General features: G+C 55.1%; 1 protein-coding gene across 1 annotated transcript in view; it reads right to left on the bottom strand.

Annotated features, from left to right (window-relative positions):
- The window catches only part of PTGIS (prostaglandin I2 (prostacyclin) synthase), a 43,095-nt gene continuing 29,894 nt past the window's right edge, over positions 1–13,201 (bottom strand). Inside the window, exons 7-10 of the mRNA XM_004687047.2 lie at positions 7,540–7,708; positions 6,412–6,593; positions 5,204–5,355; positions 1–2,679 (exon numbers count right to left, since the gene is read on the bottom strand). Of these exons, the coding sequence (XP_004687104.1) occupies positions 2,538–2,679; positions 5,204–5,355; positions 6,412–6,593; positions 7,540–7,708 (645 nt within the window). The 3' untranslated portion in view covers positions 1–2,537. The remainder of the gene's footprint in view (positions 2,680–5,203; positions 5,356–6,411; positions 6,594–7,539; positions 7,709–13,201) is intronic.

Consider the following 13,201-nt stretch of genomic DNA (forward strand, 5'->3'; position numbering starts at 1 on the left):
AAATGTACAAAATGATGTAAAAATAAACTTTTGTAAAAAAAAAAAGTCTGTTTAAAGGAAAACACCTGGTAAACAACAGTACAAATTATAACCCCCCCCCAAATAGTAGGACAGGTGAGGAAGCATGCCTGCAGGGCACCCTAAGAGCACAGCCCCCCAAACCCTGCAGTTTGTGGTTCTAAAGGAAGCCATGACAAAATACAATGCCATGGACACCCCGCTAGGCTGTAGTGTGAGCTCACCCCTCCTCCCCCACTTTTCTCTATAGCCTATGTTGTTTCCAAGAAGAATGAAAAGCAATAAAGGTGAAAACAGGGTGGGAGGGCTTAATCATGGTCTCCTGAGCTGTACGTCAGTATCTCCAACTCCAGCTGGAGCTGCCTGGTCGAAGAATCGTCTCTTCCTAATGATGGACTGGGGCCGCCTTAAAAAGCAATTGGCCCTTTTGTGAACGGAGGTGAGACTCTAGTCTGGCGGCCCAGGAGCCCTGATTTGGGAGGGGACATCCTGAGGGTCCCCCCAGCATGCCAGGGAGGACGCCAAGACCAGCCATCTTCCTGCAGCTATTTCTGCCTCTTTCTGCCTTCCCTTCCAGCCAGGATGAGGCAGCAGAGGGTTGCCATGGAAACCGGCTCCTTCCTCCCAAAGGAGGCTGCCAGCCTGATTTCCTGCGGAGTTAAGAAGCAGGCAGCAGCGGGGGTCACCCAGGCGTGAAGATGGGTTTCCCTGGGGATATCCCACCTCCTGCCAATCACAGTCTGTCTGGGAATCCTGGGGGTGCTTGGAGGCTGAGGGGCCAGGGAAGCCCCTAAGCCCTCGTGCTACTCAGAGAAGAGACTCACCCCTGGGACATTCAGAGATCTCTCTTCTCTCTCCCAGGCTGTACTTCAATATCTTCAGCTCCAGCTCCCTTCAGCCTAAGCTACAAGGCCCTGGCGATGTGAGTGCCCGTGTCTCACGAGCTCACCCACCCAGGGGTGCCTGCAGCTCTGTCAGCTCTCAAAAGCCAGACAGAACTCCCTCTCCTCTCCCACCCCGAGCCCAAGGAGCGCAGCATTACTCACACTGCCGTGGACAGGGCAGCGAGTGTGCTACCAAATTCTACCATCTCGGCAGCTGTGCGGACCTTGGGCAAATTGCTTTACCACTCTGGGCCCATTTTTTCTCTGCAAAGAGAAACAGCCTTCCTCTCTTTATAGACATGCTGTGAGAAGTAGCAATACTATGTCCACTGTGCCCATCATGGCCGTGAGAGGGTCCTCAATGGATAGCAGCTGGTGTCAATAACGACATCACCATCATAATAATATCTTCCAGGCAGTTTCTCGCTGAGCTGATTTCTTTTTCTGAAGCTAGATGCAAAAGCATGTTTTCACTGTTGGTCTGTTTGTTCAAAGTCTAAGAGTCACAACAGGGCTTGCTCGCAAAGCCAAATGGCTCAGGGCCCAGCGGGTACCGTGCCCAGAGACGCAGACAGAGAGAGCAGAGGCCCCATGGGTCGGGCGGGCGCGTGGCTGTGAGGGAGGCAGCCGCTTCTTGGCTCCGGCCAGTGGCTGCCCCTGGGACTAGGTTTTGCAAGTTTTCAAGAGAAGCTGGACATTTTGAATTAACGCTTTTTGAATTAAAGAGGATATAACAACTAAAGCATATGCCAACCAACGCTGGGTTACAGACTGGGCTGTGCCCACAGCTGGAGCATCTGAGCTAGAGAACAGGAAACCAGGACCTCCTCTTTCCCTGGCTGGACCACAGCAGTCCTGGTGCTTCCTCCCATCGGCCGTCCTGGGGGGCCGGTCTTCTTGATTCCCTGCCTGAGTCTCAACCCTGGGGAAACCCCCTCGCGGGAGAGCTCCTCACTCTGGACCAGAGCATGCTCTTGCTCCCAGCCCAGCATGGGCAGAGTTCATGTCTGCACTGCAGCACACCAGCCAGGGGAAACCCACCTGCCTTTTACAAGTATCAGTGAGGACGAGGCAGAGGGAGGTGCCAGCAGAAGCGGCATCCAAGAAGCCAGGTGGGATGGGATGTCTTTGGCTGAATGATAATTTGGGGGCAGAGTTTATTTCAAGGGACAAGCTGCCAGGTCAGAATGGGCCTTCCCCAGGTATAGCATCTGTGCTGGCTGGTTCTGGCCGGGAGCTCATCAGGAAGGACCTGGAAAGGGACTTGCCAGGACTTGGGGATACTGGAATGAGGACTCCTAGTTCACCTCGTGTGCCTGGATTTTGTGGGTTTCATAAGGCAAGAGCGAGGTGAGCCAGAAGCAGAGGGAAGCTCTCTCTGGGTGTAAATCCTCGCAGCAGTCAGTCCATAGAGCTTCTCCTCTGATGTCTGTTTGCTTTCTCTTAGCTCCTCTTCTTCCTCGCCCTCCCCTCTCCCCCACAGCCTCCTGACTCAGCCTTGTAGGGAAAAAAGCAGGAAAGTAGTGAGGCCAGCACCCTGGGGTGTTAAAACTCTGCCCCCAGGCCAAATGCAGACACGGAGCCCAGACTGCAGGGGCAGGCTGGCTGGAGTGGGCCTGGCTGTCCACCTCGGCCTTAGCGAAGGCGGTAGCGGATGGTCACGTCATGTTCCGGCTGCATCAGGCCGAAGCCGTACCTGCTGAGGTCAAACTGGGGGACCTCCACGTCCGGGTGGGTCAGCTCCAGGTCCAAGTGCGTCAGCACCAGCAACACAAATCTACAGAAGGCAGGAGAGGGAGAGTGGGGGACTAAGTCAGAATTGGTCAGGAAGCCATGGCTGCCTCCTGAGCCTGGGCCCTACACTCACTCTGGGGAGGGTGGCCAAGGAGAGGGCAGGACACAGGGGTCCACTGCTCACCAGAGGCCCACGAGCTGTCCCCACGCTGCTAGACCCCTCTGGTTCCAGCTGGCAGTGCCAATTATACACCAAAGTATTCCAGAGACACCCTCCAGCTCCTTCTCCTGTCCCTTAGCTATGCCGGCCTCACGTGGAGGCGGGGAAGTGGGGAGCCGCAAAGAGTGTGGCTGTTAAGTCTCGGCAGGAGGGGGAGGACCTCCCCAAAGCCACAGGCGAGCTAATCCCTGAGAGGGCTGAGACTTGGGGTGTTTTGTTACAGCAGCATCGCCTGGCCGCTCCTGATTAGTCAGACGCCCCCCTACAAACTCCAGGCACCTTGGCCACCCGTCGCTGTTGAGGCTGCTGCTAATCGCAGGTGTCTGTGGGGTGACAACAGGCACCCCTCCCTGGAGACATTTTACTGGTGTCTGTGGGGAAACTGTCAGAACAGACTAACTTGGCAAGAAAAGCTGCCTTCACTGCCATCTTCTGGAAAACTGCTAACAAGCATCTACCGTGTGCATGACGTAATCGCTCTGTCCAGACGCCACGCCACCCACCGCAGAGAGCCCTGCGGGGCTCCTCAGCCTGAGGACAGAGAGAGCCGTGCGCTGGACACGCGCTGGGCTGGACTCTGCCCTCCGGGCTGTGTGGGCCTCGGTTTCCCCACAGGGAAAGAGGCAGGATGGGTGCCCCTGAGGCTGGGGGGCTGGGGAGTGAGCTGCCGTGGGCCGGGCATCTGCCATGCTCCACTTACCAGGCGCACGGTGTGGCAAAGACATGGCCTCTTCCCAGTCGGTACTAGGAGGCCGCTCCGCCAGCAGTTACCAGGGTCGTTAAGTGATGAGCGTGAGGAGAAATCAGCTGATTTATTGCAACACTAGGTGTGCGGCCCATGCAAGCACCCATTTCTCTTTTCCCCTGTCCCAGGTGTGAAGACACAGGCACCAGGGGAGGGGCCTCACACTTGTTTTGGACACTGAGTGGGCTTCAGAGGGACTGATAGTATCGGGGTGTGGAGAAGCTGAGCACAATTTCGCATTTGCCTCTAACTTCGCCTGCAAAAACACAAGGAGAACGCGAACCCCATGCCGGCTGCCCCGAGCTGAGCGGGGGTCCACAGAGCACGCACAGACATCCCTCAACTCTGCCCAGAGACCCTGCCGCCAGGGGCGGGCAGGAGAGGGGTGCGAGCACACCTGCCCACCAGGTGTGGGGCTCCCGGCGGGCGCCCTTCCAGCTCCGCCCGCCCTCGGAGCAGCTGAAGCCCATCGTTGGCTGTTACTGCTTTTACGCGCAAATGGCAATGTTCCCACACCGCTAGCCCAGGGCCTGTTTTTTTTTTTTTTATTATTATTAAAGATTTATCTATTTACGCATACAGAACTGGGGTACAGTCCAGAGGTGCAGGGGCAGTGAGAGGATTCACGAGTCAGAGTGGGGAGCAGGACAGGCTTGTGCCACGTCCACAATCAAGCTCCATCCAGGCGGTTGTCAAAGTAAAGGCCCCTGTTTACCGTAGCACCTTGGGCTTATGTGTTTTACCTGTGTAAGCTGGTACTAGCAATTTCCCCTACTTATCTTATTGGCGTGTCCCAGGTGTCTGTTAGGTCTAGCCCCATTTTCCCCATAACCTCTGTGAGTTCAAAAATAATTTGCTCGGGGGGATCTGGCCCTGCGCGGTGATCTTTTAGAATGTACAAGGAGCGGGAGCACAAGCTGGCTGTGTGGCTGTCTCTGTTTTACGACATTAAAACAGGCCACGAGGTTAGAGGCGTGGGAACATTACCCTTCGTGCGCAAAAGCAGTCACAGCCAACATTTACTAAACGCTAACACCGGCCCAGATTGTGGGCCACGTACTAGAACCAGGTCCCTTCGTCTTGACGGCCTTGCAAGGCAATGTGATGGGCACCCCATGCCGCAGCTGCAGAAATAGAGGAGGTCGCCCACCTTCTGGTTACACAGGGCCATCACCTGCTTGTCCGTCTGCGATCCTGGGGCCTAAGTCTCGGGATCCAGGGAAGAGAATTTATGGGGTGTTCAGCCCACAGGTGTTCAGATAGCCAAGCGGGGACATGGTGGTCCGCCACGCCTGCTGTGGGGCTCAGGACACACGCGGGAGCTGCAGAGAGCCGGGCTGGGGCTGGCAGTGTTTGGCATTCCAGGTGCTTTGGGTCTGGGCACCAGGCATGGCGGGAAAACCTCTTGCCAGATTTGATCATTTCAAGAGAAATCAGAATCTGGCTGTTTATGTGAGCACTTCTGAGTTTTAAAAGGTAGCACTCCTGGGTGTGCCCTGAGCTTGCAGACGGCTCTGGACCTTTCTCCAGCCTGAGTCCCTCCAGCTTCTGGGAGGGCTGTGCACCAGAATGTTGGGGAGCCCTGTCCCCCACCACACTCACTGCTTGATGCTGCTGGTGGCGTAGGCCCGGCCCAGGCACTGGTTGTGGCCCGCGCCCCAGGGCAAGGTGTAATTTTTCAGTCTCTTCCCGTCCTTGTAAAAGTCTTTCTTCTCTGATCCATCAGGGTTCAGGAATCGGTTGTATTTAAATACCTGAAATGGGAAGAGGGCCCGTTCCTGACTCTCCCCTCCCCGAACATGCAGGTATGGAGAAAAATGTGTATTCATCACAGTGTTGGATAGCAGGGGGAGGACAGCGGGTGGGGACTGGGCTGGGAAGTGACCGCCGCTGTTTAGAAAAGACTGAGGCTGGTCTGTGAGTGCTGACATGGAGAGAACTGGTAACTGAGTGAAGAAAAGCAAGTTTGGAACAACATGCAGTGTTTGAGCCCTCAGAGGCACGCATCTCCTCTCACCTTGGGTCTGTAAATGCGTGAGAATGACTTAGGGCTAGACTCCAAGCCATCAGAGGGAATTTTGTAGGACTTGGGAGGAAGGCAAACGGAAGAAAAAAGCGGTAGTTTTAAATATACGCATGGGTGGTTTTTGTAGGTATACTTCACTTTCATAATTTAAAATCAAAGAAATGAAAATTATTTGTTTTAAAAGAGAATGCCAGTGTCCTTGGTTTACATTGTAGAGTTTAAGGTGAGGGTGCATTGGAGCACAGTTTGGCATAAAGTAAGCGCTGAATGAAAGATGGATGGAAAAGTCGGTAAATGGACACATAAGCAGATGGCAAGGTGGACCGATGGGTGAATGACCAGCTGGGCAGCTAGGCGTGTGGATGGAAGGACGGCTGGGAGCATGGGTGGGTGCATGTGTGTGTGGGTGGGCGGCTGGGTGCATGGCTGGGTGGATGGGTGCGTAGGTGGGTGGGTGGCTTGTGCATATAGCACGGGGCCTGGCACACAGCATGCATCCAAATTGTGAAAATTTGTCCTAGCTAAAAGTTCAGGGAGAAGGAAAAGTATCGAGAAGCTGACATGATAACATTCTGAAAAAAGGAAAACCGCTCAGCCACAACAAAGCACACAGGTGCGCCAGGCAGGCTCGCGAGCCACCGTCTCACTGAGGCCTCACTTCATCTCCCTCACAATCCCTGAGGCCCACTCCACAGGGAGCAAGCAGAGAGGGGACGTGATCTGGTCACCCAGCACAAAGAGCACAGCTGCACCCCTGGCTGGCCCAGGTGTAGGGGGCATTTACCTCCGGGTCCGTGTAGATTTCCGGGTCCTTCTGGGGACTCAGGAAGGGGAAGAGGAGGAGACGGTCACCCCGTCGCAGGGCGAACTCCCGCCCGTCAGCCATGGGCAAGGCCAGGTCCACCATGACCTCCCGGGTGATGAAGGGCGCGGCTGTGAGCCTGAGGGTCTCGCTCAGCACGCTGTCTGCACAGGACGGGCATGGCAGGGTCAGCCTCGCCCGCACCACCGAGTACCACCCCATCCTTATTTTCAGGGGAAGGTGGAGGCTTAGTGGGGTTACACCTCCTGCCCACTTGGGAAGAGTGGCTGCAAAGGCCAGAGAGCAAGGATGCGTGGTCACTCCCATGCAGAGACCTTGGGCACAAGGGTTTGGGATTGGTCTGGAAGCTGTGAGGGAAGGTGGGAGCCAGAAATATCAGAGCCGGCAAGGGGGAGCAGGGCCACCCACAGTGGTCGTTTCTGCCTACCCAGCATACATGCCCCTTCTGGAAGCAGTTCCTGACTTTGCTCTGGACATCACCCCTCTCCCACTCTCAGGGGTTGGGATGTTAATTCTACCCCTAGTAGATATCGATGGGCAAGTCAGAGCACCCTGCGATTGGGCATAGACCCCAAGAGAGCCGATGAGACTTTGGGTAGGAAAGTCACGGCTTTGGGTCAGAGGCGACAGAGAAGTCCACCTCTCTGGGCAGAGAACTCGGCAGCTACAGGTGTGGGCAGCCGTAGCCAGACGGGGTCTGGAACCAGCCTGGCGAAACAGAGGCGAGCGACGGTGACAGCCTGAGTCCTGATGCCGTTGTGAAAGCACCTGGATCCAGCTATGCCTGAAGCCGCACAGATATCTGACCCTCTGGACATATTTGTTACATTCCCAAATAAAGTTTCTTTTCTGCTTCAGCCAGTTTTCAGTTCAGTTTTCTGCCACCTGCAACCAAAATGTCCCACCGAAACCTTAAGCTGAGACCAAGGCCCGGAGGTGTCGGGGCTGAGATAGGAGACTCAGGGAGACTGTGGGCCAGAGGGCACTCTTGGAGTCTGCATGAAGGGAGCCCATGTTGGGGAGGACTTGGGGCCCATGACCCGTGAGGACGGAGCGGTGGGGCGCTCTCGGAGGGGCGGGCCAGCTCACCAAGCACGGACATGCTGTCCAAGGCCTTCTGCGGGAGGGCGCTCGTCTGCAAGACAGGCTGCTCCAGCTGCGAGAAGGAATACTCCAGTTCTTGGCGGACAGCAGCCAGGGCCTCCGGGTTCTTGAGGAGGAAGAGCAGGAGCCAGAAGGCAGTGGGACCCATGTTCCCCTGCAGTGAGAAGCAGCCCCGTTATTACATTAAGATAAACCTGGGGTGTGAGCCACAGACACAGTCCTGGCTCAGCGTCAGGAGGTCCCCACCCCTGCCCACATCCAGGCACACCCGAGACACGGCCAAATCTGCTCTGTGGCTCTGGGTTGGCGCCCACTTCAAGGCCTGTCCGGGCATCCCTGGCTTGAACAAAGTCGTTGATCTGCGATCATACAGGTCATCTTCGGAGCTAATCAGAGGGGAAGCATCATGGCAGGAACAAAGGGAGTCAGTTTGGGTTAGTACTGCATCCTGCCCCACCCTCTAGGCTTCCCTGCAACCACACCCTGGCCGGAGGCTGGGCTTCCTCCTGCTTATTTTCCCAGTCCCCTGAATATGGGCGCAGCCCTGTGGCTTGCTTCAGATAATAGAGAGAGGTGGAATGGACAGGCCAGCGGTTGGTTTTACATCCGGGCCTTCGGGGAGCACACTGTGTGTGTGCGTTTTCCTACTTGTCTGGCTCGCCTACCTGAACTTGGAGGAGGTTGAACAGCAGAGTTGAGCTGTTTACAGCTCAGATTTGGCCTTGTCCTGAGCTGTCCAGAGTTGGTCTCCACAGCTGACTGCCAGTGGACTAACAGATGTGTGAGTTAAGCTCTCATCAGTGAGTTTCTGTGGGTACTACATCACCATAGCAAATTGCCACCACATCTGACTATTTGCCTTCAGATATATACACCTTAGGTGTGGAGAAAGCAAAGTAGCAGTAATCACAGATGACTGTGATGGCTATCAGTTTCTTGAACAAAAATAACTTCAAACTCCCAACAGTGAAATTAGCTTATTTTTTTCCAAAAGTGAAATTATAAAGAAAATGGATGGAATTTCTTCCTCTAAGACTTGTGCCTTGGCAGAACATTTTAACACTCGGGCAGTCAGCATGTGGCTAAAATGTATATGGAGTGCCCTTAGCTGGGCGGAAAGCCGGGAGCCCTGGTTTAGGGCAGATTTTTGTCTATCGTGACGATTATCCAGTCGTAATATGGACTATGAGTCATGAAATGTTTGCCCAGTCATTCTGTCGTGGACACAATTACACGCAGACAAAAGGACATTTGCACAAGGATGTTTACCGAAGTGCTGATATAACAGCCAGGGACGGGAAGCAACCTCCAGATCTATCAGGATCAATGAGAGAAATAACGATCCATCGTCATTTATAAGATGATGATAAAGGGAGTTGTTAAAAATAAGCCGGTCCTTCCTGTGTTTGCTGATGGGGATGGTACCCAGCAGGCGCTGGCAGACCCCAAGAGGGTGGAGGGGAGGGGGTGGTAGCAGGGAGGGGGACCGCTAGAACTGTTGTGTGTGCTGAGAGGGCTTTTCACCAAAAAGCACAGATCACGTCTCTAGAAGGAGACAGAAGAAGCTGGTGATGGAGGCTGCCTCTGGGCAGACACTGGGAGCGCAGAGGCTGGAGCAGGGCTTTCCGCCTCCGTCCCTCTAAAAGGAGTTCCTCTTACATGGATGCACTATTGTTACGTGACACAAGGTAAATGACTTCTACAGTGATCTCCAGTAATCGGGGGAAACGCTGCAGTCAGTAAAATAAAGATGGAGACTTTTAAAATGCCATGGTTTCATCACAGAAAAAAAATGATGGTAGAAGAGAGTAAAAATGCACCAGTGCATGAAGGACAGTGAGGCTGTTTCTGACCTTTTCTTTAGCCTCTGTGAGGTCAAGGCCAAGGTGGTGCCACATTTCCTGTCCAACTACCCATGAAGCAGCGTGGCACCTCTTACTCAAGAAAAGGAAAATGAAGCATTTGCTAGTCCCGACCCACTGCCTAGCCCCTGTGCCTGGGACCCGGGAGATGGCCCTGGAAGTCCTGGACTGGAGCAGGGCAAAGGGTGTTCATGTCCCAGTTCCCCACGTTCTGCGATGATGAACAAGTCAATCCCCTCATTGGGTCTCAGAATCTCCCCCTTGGTCAAATGGGGTGGCCCCAAGGCCCCTGAACCCCTCACCAGTGAGCCTCATGTGGGGGGCTCAGAGGTGGGCTCCCCCTCCTTCCTACTAGCTCACCCAGTTTTGAGAACAGGTGAGAATCCGACTGTGATTTCCCCAGCACCTGCTCCAGCCTGGTGGAGATAAGCAAGGTCACCTGCTGTCCATCACTTAAATAGCCGGGGGATGGAGGTGATAAATAATTCAGCTTTGGGTTAACTCAGTACCGGGGCCATTTCATCCTGCCGGATGCTGGATGCTCGGATGGGGGCTACCGCTCATTAATGACAAAGTAGGAGGTCCCTTGGTTCTCTGCTTTCAGGAAAAGGCGTGGCACGTTAGGGAGGGGACAAAGACCGCCCTCACCTCGCTGCAGAGAAGCGAGTGTGTGTGCGCGCGCACCCAATGGCCATCAGAAGCCCTGAGCTCACTACTCAAGGGAGCGCTTCCTCCCGGGGAGATTGCCTCAGCAGCTGTTTCAATGGAACCTCAGTGGCTCCACTGCGCGGTGTTCCAAGCGCTCCGCCGCGCGTGTCGGGTCGACCTTTCCTGTGGGTGGAGGTGCTGGCCTCCAGGGGGCGCGCGGTGCGCCAGACTCGCGTGCGCCATCTTGTGGCCTCTTCCCCACAAGGGCGACCCCTGAACCCCAACCTCCCCTGGCCCACTCCAAGACCTTTGGGTAACAGCACCTGATTTTGCTTCCCAGAACTACCTCCACCTCACTCTAAGTCCATGAGCGTCTTCTGGAGCTGACTCACCCCTCCAGATCTCCAGTGGGGCCATGTGACCCTCCTGGCCCCTCAGCCAGTGTGGGCGCCCCGGACATGGGACTGGCCAACACGCCTCCCACGTGGCATCTGTGGAAATGAATTTGTGGGACAGGAGGCTCCCCACGTGCGCTGCCAAATTGTCAGGGCTCCTGGTGGCCCCCACCCTGGCCTGGGGCTTCCAGAGCCACCAGAGAAGAAAGAACTGAGGGATGAGAGAGCCCAGTTCTATTTCTTTTCATTTTTTACAATTAAAATAGTGTTTAAGGGAATTTAAAAAAACAAAAACAAAAAATCTAAGAGCCCTGTGGTGTCCTGGAAGACAAATAGCACCTTAGTGGGGAAATCTGAATCAAGTATGGCCTTCTAATTGATAGCAATTACCCATGCTAATTTATTGGTTTTGATAAATGTGCAGCTGTTAAGCAAGATGTTAACACTAGGAAAAGCCAGAGGGTGGGGACTTGGGGAGAGGCCCAGGGCTCAGGCTGTGTCCATTTACTCTCCCCGTGATGTCAGCTGGCTCACGGCCATCTCCACCCTGGCAGCTCTCCAGCCCAGAACTTAACTCTTCTTTGTTCCAGGGTCCCACCCTACCCTCCCCTTAAACTCACACGCCCAGAAACAAACTCCTGATTTTGTCCCCAAACACTTTCTTCTTCCACCGCCTTCTCTGTCTGTTCAAGGCAACTTTCTCTTCCCTGCTGCTCGGGACCAACCTGGAGTCATCTGACGAAGCCTCTCGGAGTCTCTGATGAAGCCTCTCCCAATTCCCCACCTAGCCGCATGTCCAGGGCTCTACCTGGAAGTGGGTCCCGGATGTTGCCCTTCTGTTCCCTCCCTCACCCAGCGCCACCCTCCCTTGCCCGGATATGGCAGTGGCCTCTTCCCTGGCCTCACTGCCTCCACTCCCCCCACCGCAGTCTCTTCTCAGCAGTGCCTCTCAAGCAGAGGGAGGACCTCGTTACTTCTCTGCCCAGAGCCCTCAACGGGGCCATCTCAGAGTAAAGGCCAGAGTCCTCCCCTAGCCCTGCGTGGTCTGGCGCTGTTACCTTCCTGCCTGTACGCTCAGCCCTACCTCAGGGTCTTTGCACCTGCTGCCACCCTGTAGCGCCACCCTCAGCTGATCTATTGACAAGATTCGCTCCCTCACTTCCACCCAGTTTCTGCTCGATGTCCCCTTCCTGAGGCCTTCCTTGGCCACCCAGCATAAAGTAGCCCTTCCCCACTCCCTCTGCTATTCCCTCCCTGCTTTGGTAACTCTCCATAGTACTCTCTAACATATTTTATATGCCATCACGCATCACTTGATGGCCAGGATGCCTTCTGGGGAATGCGTGTCTAGGCGGTTTCATCGCTGTGTGTCCATCCTAGCATGTAACTCACAAGCTTAGCTGGCCCAGCCCCTGCACACGCTTGTAAGGTGCAGCCCGGGGGGGGGGCACCACCTTCTTCATAGCCTGCTGTTGCCAAACACCTTGTTAAGCAACACGTGACTGATGATTTATTTACTGATTGTCTTCTGCTGTGAGAATGTCAGTTCTGCAAGGGGCAGGGTCCTCTCTGGCTCATGCTCTATCCCCACTCCGGGGTGCAGCCTGGCACGGGGCCCTCATTCAGTCTTCACTGAGGGCATCGTTGAGTCGGGAGGTCTGCCAAGCACGGTTAGGGATCTCGCTTGTCCCACTTCTTTTTAATCCCCACCATGGCGTCTTGAGTAAACCGAGCACAGGAAAGTTAAGGCTAAAGGACTAAAAGGATCTTGCCAGGAAATGGCAAGATCAGGATTCAGAGCCAGGTGACAGAGCCTTGTGAAGACTCCAGGTGTCGGCCGCTCTCTGGACTCAGGCTCCGAGCGGTCTCCCCACCTACCAGCATCCTGGACACTGCCAATGACTTGGCCTCAGACGATGCCCTCCAGCTCCCACCCCCCCCCACTCCCACAGCTGTACCCTAGATGTTTTTCCACTTGCACCCCCGGGCCCGTGTCCAGATATGCTGAAGGGTCATTTCTGGGGACAGTTTGGAGCTCCAAGTTTCTGCCCATAAATATGTTATTAGGCCCTAACGGGGCCCTAACTGCTAATTAAACCCAGCTCCTGCCCTTTGCCAACCTCTGCCTGCAAGGACAGTTAATGGATCTGACAGAAAACTAAAAATAAGTTCCAGTCGATGGGAGAGGAATTACCCAGAAACGCCAGCCTGGCAACTGCCGTGACTCAGGTAGAGCCAAGAGAAGCGAGGCCTCGGGCGGGACCAGGCCTGGGACCAGCCTCCTCACACCTGCTCTCTCTCCCCGGCACCGGTCCGCCACCAAGCCACCAAGCCGGTGGTGAGACTGTCCCTGTTTCCATTGTCTATCTGCCATATGGCTTCCCCGGGGCCTGCTTCCCCGTCCGTGCTCCTGCTTCCGCCCTTGGCCCTCAGACCCTGTCCCACTTGTGCTTGGACCCTGGCAAGGCTCTCGCTGCCCAGAGAAAGACCCCAAGCCCTTACTGCCGGACCTGCAGGAGATCTCTGTCCTGTCTCACTTCCTCTCCTCATGCTGCAACGACATCTCTACTGCTCGCTGACAGCCATTCCAAGGAACGCTGTTTCCTCTGCCTGGAATACTGCAAGCCCCACATCTTCCCCGAGTCCCCAGAACTAGCTCCTTCCTGTCTTCCAGGCCGCATGCATCTCCTCCTCAGAGAGGTCCTCACCGTCCTGACCAGCAAAGACCCCCATAATCCCTCT

This window comes from Condylura cristata, unplaced genomic scaffold, assembly GCF_000260355.1.
Source record: "Condylura cristata isolate star-nosed mole 26May11 unplaced genomic scaffold, ConCri1.0 scaffold00022, whole genome shotgun sequence".
In the NCBI taxonomy this organism is placed as follows: Eukaryota; Metazoa; Chordata; class Mammalia; order Eulipotyphla; family Talpidae; genus Condylura; species Condylura cristata.